The sequence below is a fragment of the Meles meles genome, chromosome 15, assembly GCF_922984935.1.
Source record: "Meles meles chromosome 15, mMelMel3.1 paternal haplotype, whole genome shotgun sequence".
In the NCBI taxonomy this organism is placed as follows: Eukaryota; Metazoa; Chordata; class Mammalia; order Carnivora; family Mustelidae; genus Meles; species Meles meles.
The window spans coordinates 12155560-12171558 of NC_060080.1; the positions used below are offsets into that span (position 1 = coordinate 12155560).

General features: G+C 43.7%; 1 protein-coding gene across 4 annotated transcripts in view; it reads right to left on the reverse strand.

Annotated features, from left to right (window-relative positions):
- Positions 1-852: 852 nt before the first annotated feature.
- CYRIA (CYFIP related Rac1 interactor A) overlaps positions 853-15999 on the reverse strand; it is a 106039-nt gene continuing 90892 nt past the window's right edge. For all 4 annotated transcript variants that reach the window (XM_045979522.1, XM_045979518.1, XM_045979521.1 and 1 more), the window contains 8 exons: positions 14753-14858; positions 12867-13003; positions 12115-12192; positions 11825-11941; positions 11655-11734; positions 9966-10092; positions 6226-6296; positions 853-4214 (listed from right to left, as the gene is read on the reverse strand). In XM_045979522.1, the coding sequence (XP_045835478.1) occupies positions 4151-4214; positions 6226-6296; positions 9966-10092; positions 11655-11734; positions 11825-11941; positions 12115-12192; positions 12867-13003; positions 14753-14858 (780 nt within the window). In that variant the 3' untranslated portion in view covers positions 853-4150. The remainder of the gene's footprint in view (positions 4215-6225; positions 6297-9965; positions 10093-11654; positions 11735-11824; positions 11942-12114; positions 12193-12866; positions 13004-14752; positions 14859-15999) is intronic.

The window sequence follows — 15999 nt, forward strand, 5'->3', positions numbered from 1 at the left end:
ATGTGACCAGCTAAACTCCTCATCTCCATCCTTCCAAGAAAGCCCCAATTAATAACCAGCTTTTTGTATGGCATGAAGGTATTCCTCACTAGCTGTATTCCTCTTAACAATCACACATACACTCACTTTTTTTCATGTATCGTAACTCTCAACACTCATTTAATTAGTGTCTTTCTCTTTCTCTCTTGGCCCCTTTTCTTCTCTCTCCTTCCAGCTTGAGTCCATTTATAATTCATCAGTGTGTCAATTTACAGAAAATTTCCCATTCTTACATGTTTCTCTTTGAGTCCCAAATAGTCCTAATTATTGTACCTTTGTCTTTTGTATAGAGAAGGTTTTTTTTGGACACTGTGTGCCATTGATAGCACACACAATTAGGTCCCAGGTGAAAAACTTAAAATGTCCAAGGATGCTCTAAGTGGTTTCAATATTCAATATTTGAAAGAAATGCTTTAGAGCTTGAGTTGCCTGAAAAATATACATATATAGAATAAGGTAATGGCTGATATTGTTGAATCCATAAAGGGCTCCTACTCTCAAAAGATAGAATGCGTGGGCATTTATGTGTTCCTTAGCATCCTTGGGCAATTAGGTCTCATGCTTCTCTAGATATCAATCTACCTCTTTTTATTCTATACCTTTTTAAATAATGAAAGATCTTTGCTGAAATTAATAAAATATAGCTGGTACCAAGAGCAGAACGTTTTCCATATTTTATGTCATAGGTAAAGAAAGATGAAAGGCAGATGGTGTGATTTGCTGGTCCCCAGAGCAGGTGTTTAGCAAATATTGATGTTTAGCAAATATTTATGATCATGGGCTCATCACGTGGAACATCATGTAAAATAGAGGTATATTTTTAAATATATGTACCAAACTTTAATTTTCATTTCACACTCAAAACTTCTGTACAAAAAGAGGCAAAGCAGGCAAAAAAAATTACAATGACTTTAGCAAACAACATGACAACTTAAAACAGCTTTGTGTATGCAACAGCCTTTATAGATGTAATGGGGAAGTTAGGTTCCAAAATGTCTTTAAGATAAAATTCCACTGTTTATTATTAATGCATAGAAAAATTTGTAGCTGGGTGGATACAAGATTGAATGAGAATTCTCTGAATTCTACTTGCACAATTGGATTCCAAGACTGGGTAGGCTTCATTTTTCTTTTGAGGAAGCACGATTCTTACTTTTTTAAAACTTAAGTGTGATGATGTATCAAAAACCTCAGTTTTACTATTAATGTGTTGATATAATGATGATGACTAGAAGCAAATGATGAAGCATGAGATTAACTAACAATTAAGAGATTACTATCAAGACTTTCTTTCTGGTTGTTAATAAATTCTTCAGCCCTAATGGGCTACCACAATTCAAAACACTCATCTCCATTTGCTTTCATTAGCAGTTCTTAGTGATGCATGAAAAACTTCTGAGAATAAAGTCATGGTGTCAAAATAGCAGTACATCTGAACAAAGTAATTTTCACCTGTTGTCTGCCCCCAAATAAATAGCTGAGTAATGGAAAACATTGTTTATTTGAAAACTATGAAACATCAAATATGAAATATAGTTAACATCTACATGGATACTGTGGCTAGCACTTTCCCCTAAACCACCCACGGTCTTAAACACATGTGCATGCAGCACACACAGGAAAAAAAAAAAACAACAAAAAAATATGATTGTTTACAGACTCCTGGTGCCTGGAGGACAGGCTGTTAAAAGAATTTGTCTCCCACAGTAGCCCAGGAGTGGATCCAAGGTCCATTACCTGTTCGTGATCACAGACGTTCAATTAACTTGTCCTCCTGATCACCAGATGCAACAGTTCTGGCCCTGGGCTTTTGAAAATCCATGTACAGATGAATCCTAGCTTTGAAACAAGGGGGCCTGGCTGTATTGGGGCAGGCCAGCATCCCCTCCTGTATATTTGGTCCCATTTGATAAAATCTTACTAAAAATTATAAATGTGCTCAGCTATTTCCTCTGCAAGTCCTTTCCTCTCTCCAAGACTTAAGCTCCTCACCCGATAAAGGGAACAAAGGGACCCAATGATGATAAACACCGAGAGCCTCTATGATTCTTGTCTTGATGTTGCTGCCCAAAATTGCTGCCCAAAGATGACATGCGGCTGCCAAATAGAGCATTTCTTAAGCTAAATAGTCAATGAATTTCTTCACTCATTGTTAACCTATTTCCCGGCTTCCACTACGGTGTTAAAATCCCTAGATTTGAAAACATCATGGAGGCCATCGAAGCGCATTTCTGTCCTGATGAGAAAACCCCCTGTCCAAGGAGCTATACTCACTCAGCTTGAAAAGTTCTAAGGAAAACAGTCTTTTTTTGTCTCTCTGTTGACTGGCATGTAGATATAAACCAGAAAATCTGTTCGCCACTTGATTGGAATTCTTGTTGCTGTTGTTGTTAAAAATAAAACAAAACAAAAGTATGTTTCCCCCTTTTTAGAGGACTCAAGAGAATGCCAGCTGGATCCTAAAGTCTGGAGATCGATTGTGTCTAACAGCTCCTTCCTTGGGATATGGTGCATGAAATCCTGATGTACCCAGGCCCAATTTCTGGGATTATCAATCACTCGGCAACTTTTTGCTTCTATCAGAAATAGGCAAGTAATAATATAAGCCAGACTGAAGATTGACTTTAAAGTGTCCAATCTCATTCCATAGTATGTATGCATAGGCCACATGGTGAAGAGGGAGAGTCAGGAGTGGGGGATCATGGGCTCTAGTCCTACCTGGGGTCAATCCTATTGGATTTCGCCCTCATCTAGTTTCTCCACTGGAGGTTGGAATAGGAAATTTCAGAGATTCCGTTATAAGCTCTGATCTGCACACGGAATGACTCTAGGCCCTGTCTTATTTTAAATCATCAAGACAAGACCTCGTGATGCTTCCTGGATGCTCTTTCTTAAGGAAGCATGTGAGAGTCTGCCATTCTATTGGCTCATTGCCTTGCAGGGCTCTTGGAGATCATCTGTTCTAACTGCCCATTTTATAGATGAAGCAAGTGATACACAAAGACCTTAAGTGAATTTCCAAAGATCACACAGTGGATCAATAAGGCTAGGACTAAATCCTAGTACCCAGACCAAAGTTGTACACATTGCAACAAGCTAGCAATGTGGTCAAGGAGGAGCTACCTTTTAAATACTAGGGGACTGGAAAATGTAGGGTCTCCCCCCTCTGAATTCCCCAGTCTTCTGGAAATCAGTGAAAAACCTGAGATCTCTGTCACCACATGATCAATCCACAGAGGGCAGGGCCCATTTTAGGAGGGGGGCTGGGCTTCCAGCATCCCACAGACACCCGCAGTGCCAGTAAAATTACCCAAAGCCAGAGGCTTGAAGTGGAGAGAGGACTGTCCTGTTGTCTGTATCTCCTTCTTCCCAGCCTGTCCCCCCCACTTCCACGACAACCACCTTCCCAGTTCATCCATGACAGCACATCTATCTATACCCACTTCTTTGTTACAAATGGATTCAAGCGCAGGTGATTTTCCTCTTGCAGAATCAAAAGGGAATGTTGGAGGGCCATAAATCCAGAGAGGAGGGGAATAGGTTGATAAATAAAATACGTGCAAACAAAAAAGCTGCACATGTGGTTTGCAGTCTGAGGAAAGGGGGGGGGGGCGTGCTGAATTCCAAACACTTGAGTTTGAGTCTCCACATGCATTTTTCTTTTCTTGGATTCTTCTCTCCCTCTGTCAGGATAATGGTTGAATTTCTTGTAGCCAAGCCGACACAGGAAATCAAACACTTCGTGTTTCTATAAGTAAACTTCCCAGAGAGATTACACATCTAGAATTAAAACACTACCACAAACTATTGGGAATTTTGGATTGTTATAGGGGTAGTTAAAGGACTGCAGTAGCAAAGATCAACATAGCCAAATTTCGGCTGTGGAGAAGAGGGCTTTGTTTTAGACATCAAAGGTAAGGCTCTCAAGTCAATTTATGCTCTGCTGGGTCGAGTCAGTCAAGATACAAATTAAAGTCCATATATTTCAGTGACAAGAATGAAACGGTTATGTAAATACACAAGTATTAACATCAATCTGTATTAAATTATGTAAACATGTACATCTTCTGAGGTCAGTACATAGATCCTCTTCTCTTCTCTGAGCGGAGCTCTACTGAAGCATTGCTCGAATCTGTTTGGAAGTTGATTCATCATTCAAGTGCTTAGTAGTGAACCTGGATGGAGAGAAAGCGACCGGGGTCAGCGTGTGAACAGTGCTCTGCCAAAGCTTCATGATGACTCTCAGCCCATCTTTACCTTGAGAGACACGATGGCTATTTAAACATCAAACTTGGGCTCTTTCCTTACACAAAGAACCACGTTTTGATGCCCAGTGTATTTTCGGAAGCATTTAATATTTGCCTCTTCTTCCCAGAGGAATTTTGAATTGTGGTTATTCAACCATTAGACCTTTTATCTAATATCTAATAAATACACGGAGAAGACAGTAGCTGTCTCATTTTCTGGGGAGAGAGACTTGGTGTGAAGGCCTGCAGCATCTCAGCCATCTCGGCTCCCCCTGCTGAGTTACAAATTTCAGAATGTGGCTCTGCATCCCAACATTCCCCCAAACCTCAATGCTGATGGTTTTCTACTTTCCTGGGAATGCTTATGCTCATTGCCACCACAAGGGGGCCCGAATGCAGGTAAACACACCAAAAAAAGGAGCAGCACCGTATGCAAAGTCACATTACCTGGCACAGGCATGGGGTCAGGAAAGGGAGGGGAGGGGAGTTAACATGTCATCAAACCCTGCCAAGTCCCAGGCACTTTGTGTACATTCTCACTTCATCCACACTAACTCTGCAGGAGAGGGTCCTGTCTCCATTTTACAGGTGAGAAAACTGAGAATCAGAGAGGTGAAATGACCCATTTCAGACCACAAATCTGCCCATGTGTGATTTGTGAGCGATTTGTGGCTTCTAATTTGGACACAAGTCTGTCTGCCTCCAAAGCCGTTCATCGCAGTACCTACAAGACACCGCAGATGCCTGCACTCAAATGGGACTCACTGCTCAGTCGGTGCCCTGCTCTTCACGAAGCCTTGCTCGACTGAATGAAGTTGGAAAGTTAAAAAAAAAAAAATTCAGGCATTACTGTCTTACTGTGTATGGGAAGCCAGCGTGCCATGAAATGAGCACCGATGGAGAAAAGCCTGGTTCATGCACAGAGTCTGCAAGGCTCCTCTGTTAATGCTCCATCTGTTCTGAAGGACGATGACCTAGCAACTCCACAAAACAGCACTGACCTCTGTTTTATTCACTAAATGTGTGGCTGTTTCTTCATTTACTAAATGGGGGTGACAGATCACCTCCCCCCCGTGAGCTGTGACAATGAGGTGAGACAACGCACTCGGGAGTGGGGCACAAGACACGCATGTTGTACACGGAAGACTACTGATCCATCCCACTTGTGCTAACTGAGCCCTCCCTGCATGCACAACAGTGAGTGGGACTCGGGGAAATCAAAGATGAATGAGAAAGCAAGGACCCGAAACCTTCCAGATTGCAATCCAGCATTGGAATAATTCAAGTGGTGGGATGAGTCAACAAATTCCTGTCCATGTGTCACGGCTAAAAAACAAGAATGCCTTCTCTGGAGTGAATTAAGGGCATGTATCCTTGGAAGAGAGGCTGCTGGGGCATCAGCTGTTAGCAGGGAGAAACCGAGATGAGTCACTGCCAAATACTCGGGCATCTAGACAGGGTCAAGCAGGTCCCCCAGGGAGCTTTTGAACGATCACAGAATGGACGCCTGTGTCCCCACCCTCGAGACTCTAATTCGTTCGGTCAGGTTGGAGCCTGAGTGTCAAGGTTTCCAAAATCCACCCACTGTTCGCAGATACAGCCAGGGGAAGGGGAAAGGAAGACTCTGGAAGCGTCTTCTGCTGAGTCTCCACTCACCACAAGATGGCACAACATGGAGTGAGACTCCCGGCCTGTGGGGTGACCAAGACCCAGGGTTAGGCTCTAGCTCTGTCGTCTGCTGTGTGACTTTGGGGAAGTTATTCGATTCCCTACATCTCAGTTTCTTCCGTCTGAGGAAAATGGTGCTGACTTCAACTGGTTGTTGGCAATATTAAATGTGTGAAAATATGCCCCGGGTCGAGCCTGGTACTCCAGCACCTGGTCCCTAAGAACATCTGAATTTGAAGGCGCTCCGAAGGGTTGCAGGGCTGAGGCTTACCTGAGGGCATTCAGCAGCCCCTCCACGCTGTCTGGGGCCTGTTCCTTCAAAACCTTTATGCAGCCTTTCATCTGCGGAGAGAAAGCACAACATTTTGTGAACAGCCTAGCGACTGTGTCTGTGGTAGCGTCCGTTCACGCGACCGTCTGTCCCTAATCAGATCGCGTTGTTTCTGCCCAGAGAAATCAACTCAGAAACGACCCACAGACCTTCCTACTCCTTCAGGGAGTTGCTCCTCCGGGCAGTTCTCGAAGTTGTGTATCACTTTACTGTCAAACACTTAACATTTCCCTTTCTTTATCTTTCCTTCCTTCCTTCCTTCCTTCCCTTCCCTTCCTTTCGACACAGCTAAAGATCAACCAAACTGGAAGGCCTCTGCGTACCTCATTACCATCAACAAGTAGAAGTAAACACACCTCTTTGTGCTTCTAACAGCACGCTGGCATTCATCAGAGGACCTTGGAGATTTTAATGCCTGGGTTATTTGGGCTCCCTCAGCAGGAGGGGACTGGTGAAGGACCGAGGTTAAGAATATGAGGGGCACCTGGGTGGCTCAGTCAGTTGGACGTCGGCCTTCGGCTTGGGGTCATGATCCCGGGGGCCTGGGATCGAGCCCTGCATCGGGGTCCCTGCTCAGTGGAGAATCTGCTCCTTCCTCCCCCTCTGCCTGCTGCTCTGCCTACTTGTGCTCTTGTGCTCTCTATCTCTCTGTCAAATAAATAAGTAAAATCTTTAAAAAAAAAGAAAAAAAAAAAGAAAACAAGCCACTTGGGGGTGGACAGCTTGGGTTTCCTCCAACCTTGTTTTTTTAGTACCTGCATGAACCTGGGTAAGTTTCTTAGTTTTTTGCATCCTTGGAATATAATTTATTCATACTTTGGGAAGTGTATGAAAACTAAGTTTACATAGATCACATTATATTATGCGTATGCTAGAAGTTTTTTTTTGGATAGGGAAGTATCTTCCTGTAAAAAGTGCAATCGCTCATTTCAACTGAAATGTTCATGTGCTGTATTGAACCTGGGAAGATCAAGGGCCTCTTTTATGACGGTCTCCTTCAAATACTTTTTGTGGGACTACTTCTGGTACATAGAAGTTTTATCTTATGACCTGATAGACTCTGGTAGATTGAAGGAGGCAGCCAGAAGTGCAGGGTTGAGAATCATTTGGGGATCACATTATAGGCTCATCAAGAAAGAATGTCACGGTCCCTCAGAGATGTCTGTCACGGGTGCAGGATAGCAGACACTGAAACATTCTCAGCATGTGCCATCCTGAGGCTGCTCACTTCCAAGAATGGGCTCCCAGCTGAGGGATATAGAGATTTGGTCCCTTTCCCAGTGGAGCTCATGGTCTCGTGGAAGAAGAGCCCCTCAAGTTTCTCTGGTAAGTGTCCTTATTCTATCAGGAACACAAAGAGCCTGGCCTTCTGGCACCCAAGAATGGCATCTCTTCTGTCAATGACCCAAACCTTCTGGGCCTCAGTGACTTGGCTCTGATGATTCACTGCTCCAGGACCTTCCTCCTCCCCTCTGTCCACTTGGGGAAATCCTAGCCCTTCTCCAACATCCACCTCAAACTTCGCCCTCTGTCTCTTCTCTAAGCAGAATAAGCTTCTCCACCATCTGGGTTTCCAGGGTACGTGCTTTGTAAGTGCATGGAATGAATGACACACATTCAGGGCTTCACAAATATTTGTTATTTTTTTTTTCACAGTTGATGATACTCAAAAGATGTATAAATCCAGTGCGTGTAACTACTGGCTTAGAAGCAGACTAGTATCTGAAAGAGCACCTTTATGGTGTCCGACAACATGGCCCATCTTGAATATGTGTTGTATTGGGTAAGCCTGAAACTTTCTCAGAGAAACATGCACAGTTCAGTATGAACACGTTTTTCCTAGTGAGACCGAGGAACAAACAAGATTTCATGAAGACTCTGGGTGGTTAGATGTAACATTATATAATGATTATGACCTCAACAGAAAGACAGTAAATGACCAGCAAGGACAAGCTTTTAAAAGGTTAGGGATACAAGCCATAGTGGTCCCCAGTGTATTTTGAATTGCTGACTCTTAGGTAAGTGGACAAGTGGCTCTGGTCAGTGAGAATGTCCTGTGGGTTCCAAGTGATAAACTCAATCCACATTCAAATGATGTCCATGGAGTTATTAATAGAGTTATTTACATTCGATCCATAGTATGAAAATGTTCGAGCCTCACAAAGAATATAGTAAAAATGTTCAATGGTATGAAAAAAATTCCGTAAAATACTGTGATGCAAATTTTAAAATATTACTTTCAGCAGGGGGATGATCTATAATGTACACACACATTTGCACATACACAAACATCCGCATAAAAGGAAGGGAGGTAACATAAGCTGCCATATTGACCATAGCCATCGCCTACGGTAAGGTTACTATAGAAGACACGTTCAATTTTCCATGTTTTGATTTCTTAGGTTTTCCTAATTCTTTCATACTAAATACTTTTTCCCTTGGCAAACAGAAAAATAACAAAGTGATATTAAAAAAATAAAAAAAATTATAATGAAGACTATGAAGAATGATGACTAGCTGTGTTAGGAAGCCAGACCTTCAAAATAAGTAATCTACGTTTACTGTAATTGGTAAATTTCCTTATGGTCTTCAGCCTTGTGGTCCCTCTGGGCATGAAGACTTTCCGTCTGCATTGTACTAAAGTATCAGAGATGTTGTTCTGTGCAGATGAGTGAGAACAGAGTGTGCCTCCCAAACTGAGCATGGTCAGAAGGAGTTAATCCCAAAGGGGCTTTCCTATTCTGCCCCTAGAAGGCTGTATATTAATGCTTGGGGTATGCTATTGGGGTGATGCTGCAGATGGGAGCTAGGAGATGTGCTTTATGCTACCATCAACGAAAGTCACTTGTATACTAAACCAGGTGCCTTCCGGTTATGTGCATTCATTCAGCAAAAACGCTACGGAGTATCTATTGAGTGTCATGCTCCATGTCAAGTACAATGTTAGGCAGCAGAGCAGACAGTGGGCGTACAGATCATGGTCTCAGCCCTTACGGACACACTTGGAGTCCGTGAGGGAATCAGAAAATCCAAAATGGTAAGTGGTCTGGGGGCCAGAAGAGAAGGGAGATCCTGATCACAGAGGGTACAGGAAATGTACTCCTAAGTGAGGTGACATTTGGGGATTGGTTTAAAGGTATCCACCCATCAGAAAGAAGGGAGGTTCTACTGGGCAGGGAATGGGGCTCAAGCATATCCCAATGACAAGGAAAGGCATGGCCATCGGAGAGAGCCACCAGTGGGGAGTGGTAGGAGAGGAAGTTGGAATGTTGCTTGAAATTTGATCATGGAGTCTTATAATCCAGTCTCTCCCAACACTGTTTGCGTTAAGACACATAAAACATATTAATATCTATATATTTGCGTGGCACATTGGGTGCAGACGGAAGGGGCAGTTTGCAACTAAGTGACTATTCACATCTGCTCTGCTCCCCTGCCTGCTGTCAGGGTCAGTGTCTCTGAGCTCCTGCCAGGATTGTTGATTGGATGTTTTCCTGTAAGAACATGGAAAAGACTGGACATCTTGCTATGAGGATAGCTGCCCAGCGGGGGTCTTGCCTCTTGGAGAGATCCCTGTCTCCAAGTGGTGGATGGAGGAGAGAGAGGGAGAGAGGAGAAAGGTCGGTCTGGCCTCATTCGCGAGAGCTCTTATTTGGAAAGCAGTTCGTCACTGTTCTTACATCGATCTTGGATGTCTTGCAGAAAGCTCCCACGGGGTGGACGTGGTCGTACAGAATGATAACCCCCACCATGACCCTCATGCAGAACATCAGCGTCTCGTCGCTGGTGAACCTACTCCTATATTCCCTGCAAGACAGAAGACATGGCAGCCATGTTACTTCCTTGCCGGAGCACGTCCATTTCTGGCCACTTTAGGCTCCTCCAATCATCTCTTGAGAACAATCCTGGACCTGCGTCAACCAGGTTAACATGCTCTTAAAGAAGCCCGTGATGATAATTCTCCTTGAATCTATCCAACCAGCAATTCAGTGGGAAAATAAGGTAAATTAAAGGGCAGTAAATTTTCTTCTCTTCTGCCCTTCAGCGGCCTGGCTCATCACGCACATCACTCCCCCCACCCATCAATCTTGAATATTTTATAGCAGGTCCCTCTGGCTGTCCAAGATTATAGAGAATAATGGCTTCATTATGGAGAAAAAGAATCAGGCTCATTTCTACAGAGCGGCTATCATGCCTCCAGTCAGAGGAACTTCCTTTGTTAAGACACAGGCTGCAGATTGAATTGGTTGGGCAGAGATACGTAAAAGAAATTATGTACCATTCACTGGGGCTGGGAGTATTTGTGGAGCTGGAATTTTGCTCACTTACCTTGACAGGGTCCCTGATGATTCAGATCATTCAAGATAATTCTAGAGGCTTTCTTAACAACTATTTCATTATGAATTGGGCCCACAATGAAAATGATTACTATTTCTGTCTTGGAATAGATCTTAACTTGGGTGTAAGTGAAATATTTGAAATGAACACCATCTTACATTTGAACAGAGTGTCACATTTCATATGGCACTTTTGGCCCTCCCCAGCCCTCTGCCGCATAGATGACCTTACGGGAACCCCATCAGGGAAGGAAACCAAGGCCTGGGCAGGCCATCCCACCTGTCTACAGGCAGAGAAGTAGCTAAAGAGATTACATGGAGAGGTGTTCGAGGAACCCTGGCTTGTGGGTGTGGACTTCCTCATTACCACACTGCCTTATCATTAACCACCTCTGCCACTTCTAAAATCCAGCAACTAGTTTAAGCACAAAGGATCTGCTAAAAGAGGGAGACAGCGAGAGGCAGAGAGGGAAGGGAAGGGAAGGGAGAAAAAGAGAAGGAAAGAGGGAGAGAAGTCTGATAATCCATTATCATTCTTGCAACAATACTACCCCTTGTACTCTTTGTTCTAAATCTTCTGCCAAATCCCTTCTCCAATATACTTATAATAATAATAATACCCAGTCATTTAAGCCAGCCCTCCATTTGGCCCTTCCCCATCTTCTACAGCACCTTTGGTGTGAGTCCTGGTTCTGCCATCTAATAAGCTATGAGACCTTTGTGAGGTCAGCTAACCAATTTGGGCCTCAGTTTCTTCAGCTATACCATGGGGCTGAGTACATTTATCACCGAGAGTTCTTTATAAAATTAATTCAAATAATATACCTGTAAATGTCAATATGCTGACCCAAATGTTAACACCACCACCACCATCATCATCATTGACATCATCATCAACATCAAGATCAACATCATCATCATCATCGCCATCAACATCGTCAACATCATCAACATCATCATCATCAACATCATGCTAACAAGCTCTCTCCAGGCGACCTCTAGACCTTAGACTCCACCTCTGATCTCACTTACGGTGTTTCCAGCATGACTTTACAGACACTTGTCATTGTGCTGAGGCAGTCTGTCGTGTTCTCTATTGGCAGGGTTTTGTTCTGAATGGGAGACACAGAAGTGTGTTAGCCCTGCGGGCAGCCTTTCCGTGCCGCTAGGGAAAAAGCACCTCCGGGCTCAGCTTCACTTACTTCGGAGACAAAGTGCATGGTGGCATTGCTAAGGGTTTTCAGCATTGGTGTGGCTTCTGCATAGAAGAGGGACATTCGATTGGCCATCTCATTATTGACTTCATTCTCAATGTCTAGCTGATGAAAATAAGAAAAAGCAACTGATAAAGACAGGGTCGACAATCCCCAAACAGTGTCCTCTGGAAGGGGAATCAGAGGCAGGGTTGTCTTTGCCTTGGGCCCTGCCTGAGGCAGCAGCCAAAGGACGGTGTGGGGAGTGGGTGCACAGACCAGGAGACCCAGGGGCTCACATGCATGTTGTTGATGCGGTTGCGACTTATCGTCCTTCTGTAGTAGCTGAAGTCATTCTGAATGGCTGGGTTCCTCATCTGAAATTCAGAAGAGAGCAAAGAAGGTCATCTCTCTGTGTCACAGAAAGGATAGGCATTAGGGGCCCAGACACTAGACTTGGGAAATATACCAGGACATCTCTTGATTATACAACAATCAAAGCAACTTCTGCTTAAAAATGAATACCCAGGGCGCCTGGGTGGCTCAGTGGGTTAAGCCGCTGCCTTCGGCTCAGGTCATGATCTCGGGGTCCTGGGATCAAGTCCCGCATAGGGCTCTCTGCTCAGCAGGGAGCCTGCTTCCCTCTCTCTCTCTCTCTCTGCCTGCCTCTCTATCTACTTGTGATCTGTCTCTGTCAAATAAATGTTTAAAAAAAAAAAAAAGAATACCCAGCACCTCACTGTTTTAATATAGGCCCTTCTTTTCCTGTCAGCTAGATCTCAAGGAAAGAATACTTGTTCCCAATCAGGACAGATACTTTGAAAAGGTCTCCTCTTCCCGTATTTGGTGGATTTTGAATTTCCACAAACAAACTGCGATCCTAAGTCATGTGGACTATAGGAATGCAAATTTTCACCATGTTTGATGTCTCTGTAGGGAGGGAGCTACATTCGACTCATCTATCCCCCACCCCATGGCATTAGCAGAGTGCTGGCACACAGTAGGTCCTCAGGACAAGTTTGTTAAACTGTCTTAACGTGTGTGGTCTAACCTTCAGCTCATCAAATCGCAGGGTAAAATGAAGAATTTCTGCGAACTCCTTCGCCAGGGCCTGCTCCCGTTCCAGGTGCTGGGTTGGTGTGTAGGGTGGACAGGTCAGAGACTCTAACAAACTCTGAAGAGCTTTCTCTGAAAGTCAAAGTGATAAATATATATCTGAGGTGGCCCACAGAGATCCTTCTAGAAGCACAGTTCTTAGGCCCCATTGACATTCTCAGAGGCAACCTGCTTGGGTCTTTCTTTCCCACGTCTTTTCCCATAGCTGTGTACAGTAGGACGTGTGCAGGAAGGAGAAGGAGGCCATCAGGCCTGAGCAAGTGGCCCCCCACCTGTGGAAGACCCCCAGGGCCACACAGTTTTCCCCGTGTCTCTCAGAGCTCAGCTCAACTCTCCATGTTCCATAGTGCTGACTCCTATCACTGTTTGGAACCAGACATGTATGGATCCCGTGCTCGAGACTGTACAGTATTTTTCTGCCAACCCATTGCCATATCGACCTCCATTACTGTCCTTGAAACAGTCTCATTACTCCCTCTTGTCTATCCCTAAACATTCCCTTCCTTCAACATATTTCTAATAATACCAACTCATTTAGCCAATCCTCTATAGCAGGGGTTGGCAAATAATGGCGCACAGGCCAAACCTGGCCCACAGTCAGTTTTTACAAATAAAGTTTTATTAACACATAGCCCCACTTTATTTCCATTCCTTAATGTACTGACTGTGGCTACTAATGTGCTACATTAGTTGGGGAGTTGGGTAGCTGCAACCAAGACAGGGTGGCCCATAAGCCTAAAATATTTATTATCTGCTTTTTACAGACAAGCTTGCTGGCACCTGATCTGCAGTCCTGAATTGTCTTTCATAGCATCTTTACAAGGACATCTCTTGCCTTTTTCATTTATGGGGATGTACTGCCTGAGGTAGCCCTGACTGTGTGGGTCTTTGTCCTGTTAAAAATCTGGCTCATTAGAATTTCAGTTCAGTGGGTCTAGATATATACTTTGGTCTGCTCTGACAGGTGGGTCTTTGTCCTGTTAAAAATCTGGCTCGTTACAATTTCAGTTCAGTGGGTCTAGATATATACTTTGAAGAAGCAGAGAGGGAGGAGACAAGAAGATGCTGACCGAGAGTCTCCAGAAGCTATCTTTTCTTGAAAGACTCTTTTAGTTCATTCAACCATTCCCTTTGGGTCTTCGTTTCAAGTTCTCTCAACACCATGACTATTATTTCCCCAAAGTATTTCAGTTTCTCTGTTTAACTCTTAAAATGTGACATTCACTCACAGCAAAAGTAAACATGACTATCCCTTTCCTCGTTCAAGCTGTATTAACTAATGAAACCACACAGCCTAATTCTTGGGGGTGTGCTTAGATCATACATGTGGTCACATAGAGCCTATTGTTAACCACACCTGACTTCGCTCTTGCTTCTGCAAAGCCATCCTGTACCTGTACATGTTGTTTTTAAAGCTTAAGGGCAGAATATTGTTTGCTTTTCCCATATTTTACTATATTAAATTTATCACAAGACTGCAGCAAATCAAGTTTTTGGGATTAGCAGGTAACTTGTTTGTTTCAACCTCTGCCATTTAGGAATGTGATCAGCCTGTAACAAAACTGTTAGCTGAGAACAAGACCAGAGGACATCCACCAGTAGAGATACGCTCAATGTGCAGGTAACTGCAGGGGAAGGAACTTTGAGATGAATTTAAGGAAATGAAAATGACAGGTGTTTCTGTCCATGGATGGCCTCTCCTAAGACACTGGGGATGCATGTGGGCCATTCCCCAGCTCACTGAGTAGCTCTTCTTGCTCCCTAAGCAAACTCCATAACAGAACTTCACACGTGGGATGCAACCTATAAACACATACTCACCTAGCCGTATGGAAAATTCATAAAATCTCTTTAGCCTCACAACCAGAGGACATACTGCATTCCAAGCTTTTTCTTGAAGCTGAATGTCATTGGGATTCTGAATCGCCTACAAAAAACATGATAAAATTGTCTGTTTAAAAAGAGGGAATAAGCTCCACATCGAAATGCCTTAAGATTGAGAAGGGATTTTAGTTTAAGAAAATACAATGCCTGATGCACTTCACGACTGTGCAGTAAACTGACATCAGTTTCACCGACTGTCCTGCAAGATGTTCAATTAGAATGGAGATTTTAACCCTTAAACACAATGTAAATGACCCTACAATTAGATCCTGTGTCATCTTACTTGTTTCTCTGATTTTGAACGCAAAAAGATTGCAAATCTAATTGGAAGCCATTCAGCTTTCCTCCATCACATGTTAATTTTACTAAAGTAAAGCCAGTGCTCATTAAGAAGTGCGGATCCTGTAGACATCTTCCTTTCTCTGTAATATGCATTAGGTGCCTTCCATTCTGTGATGCTACCTAAATTATCTAAATTAATGGCGACCCCTAAGTAGAAAGACCGCCTCTTAAGAGGCTGTCACGTTCTTGAAAATGCTGTTTTGTCTGAGTTTCAGCAGCTCATGGATTATGCCAGTGGGATTTTTCCCAGAAAGACGGAGGCGGCGGCAGTGGCGTGTGCGCGTACGTGCGTGTAGGTGTACGTGTACGTGCGCATACGTGCACGTAGGTGTACGTGTATGTGCGCATATGTGCGTGTAGGTGTGCGCATGTGCACGCATGCGTGTATGGGTTGATACTGCCACGAAACTCATGATTTCAAATACAAGGACTGTGAAGTTTCTTGCCTTTAAGGCATAATGAAGTCTTAAAAGCCACAATGACAACCTTCTTTGTTGTTTGGTGGTTGTTTCTTCAGGGATTTCTTTTTTAAAGCTCAAAGTCATTTCAAGATGGCAGGCCTGCAGGCTACTTAAAGCGACCTTGCTTACAAGGCATTTGTGATACTGTGGGACCTGCCAAAATTATTACAAATGCTGAGAAATTCGTGCAAATCCAGACCTCATGACTTGTAGATTTTTTTTCTTTTCTCGTGACTTCTATTTCAACTGTTGTCCAGAGACCTTACACTATGCTTCCCTTACCTGAGTTGTATGCTGACCAATCAGTGTTGAAACGGCAGCCCTGTGCTATCGCACGTATGACTGAGAAGAGAATGGCTAAATGTTTTACACGGTCTACAG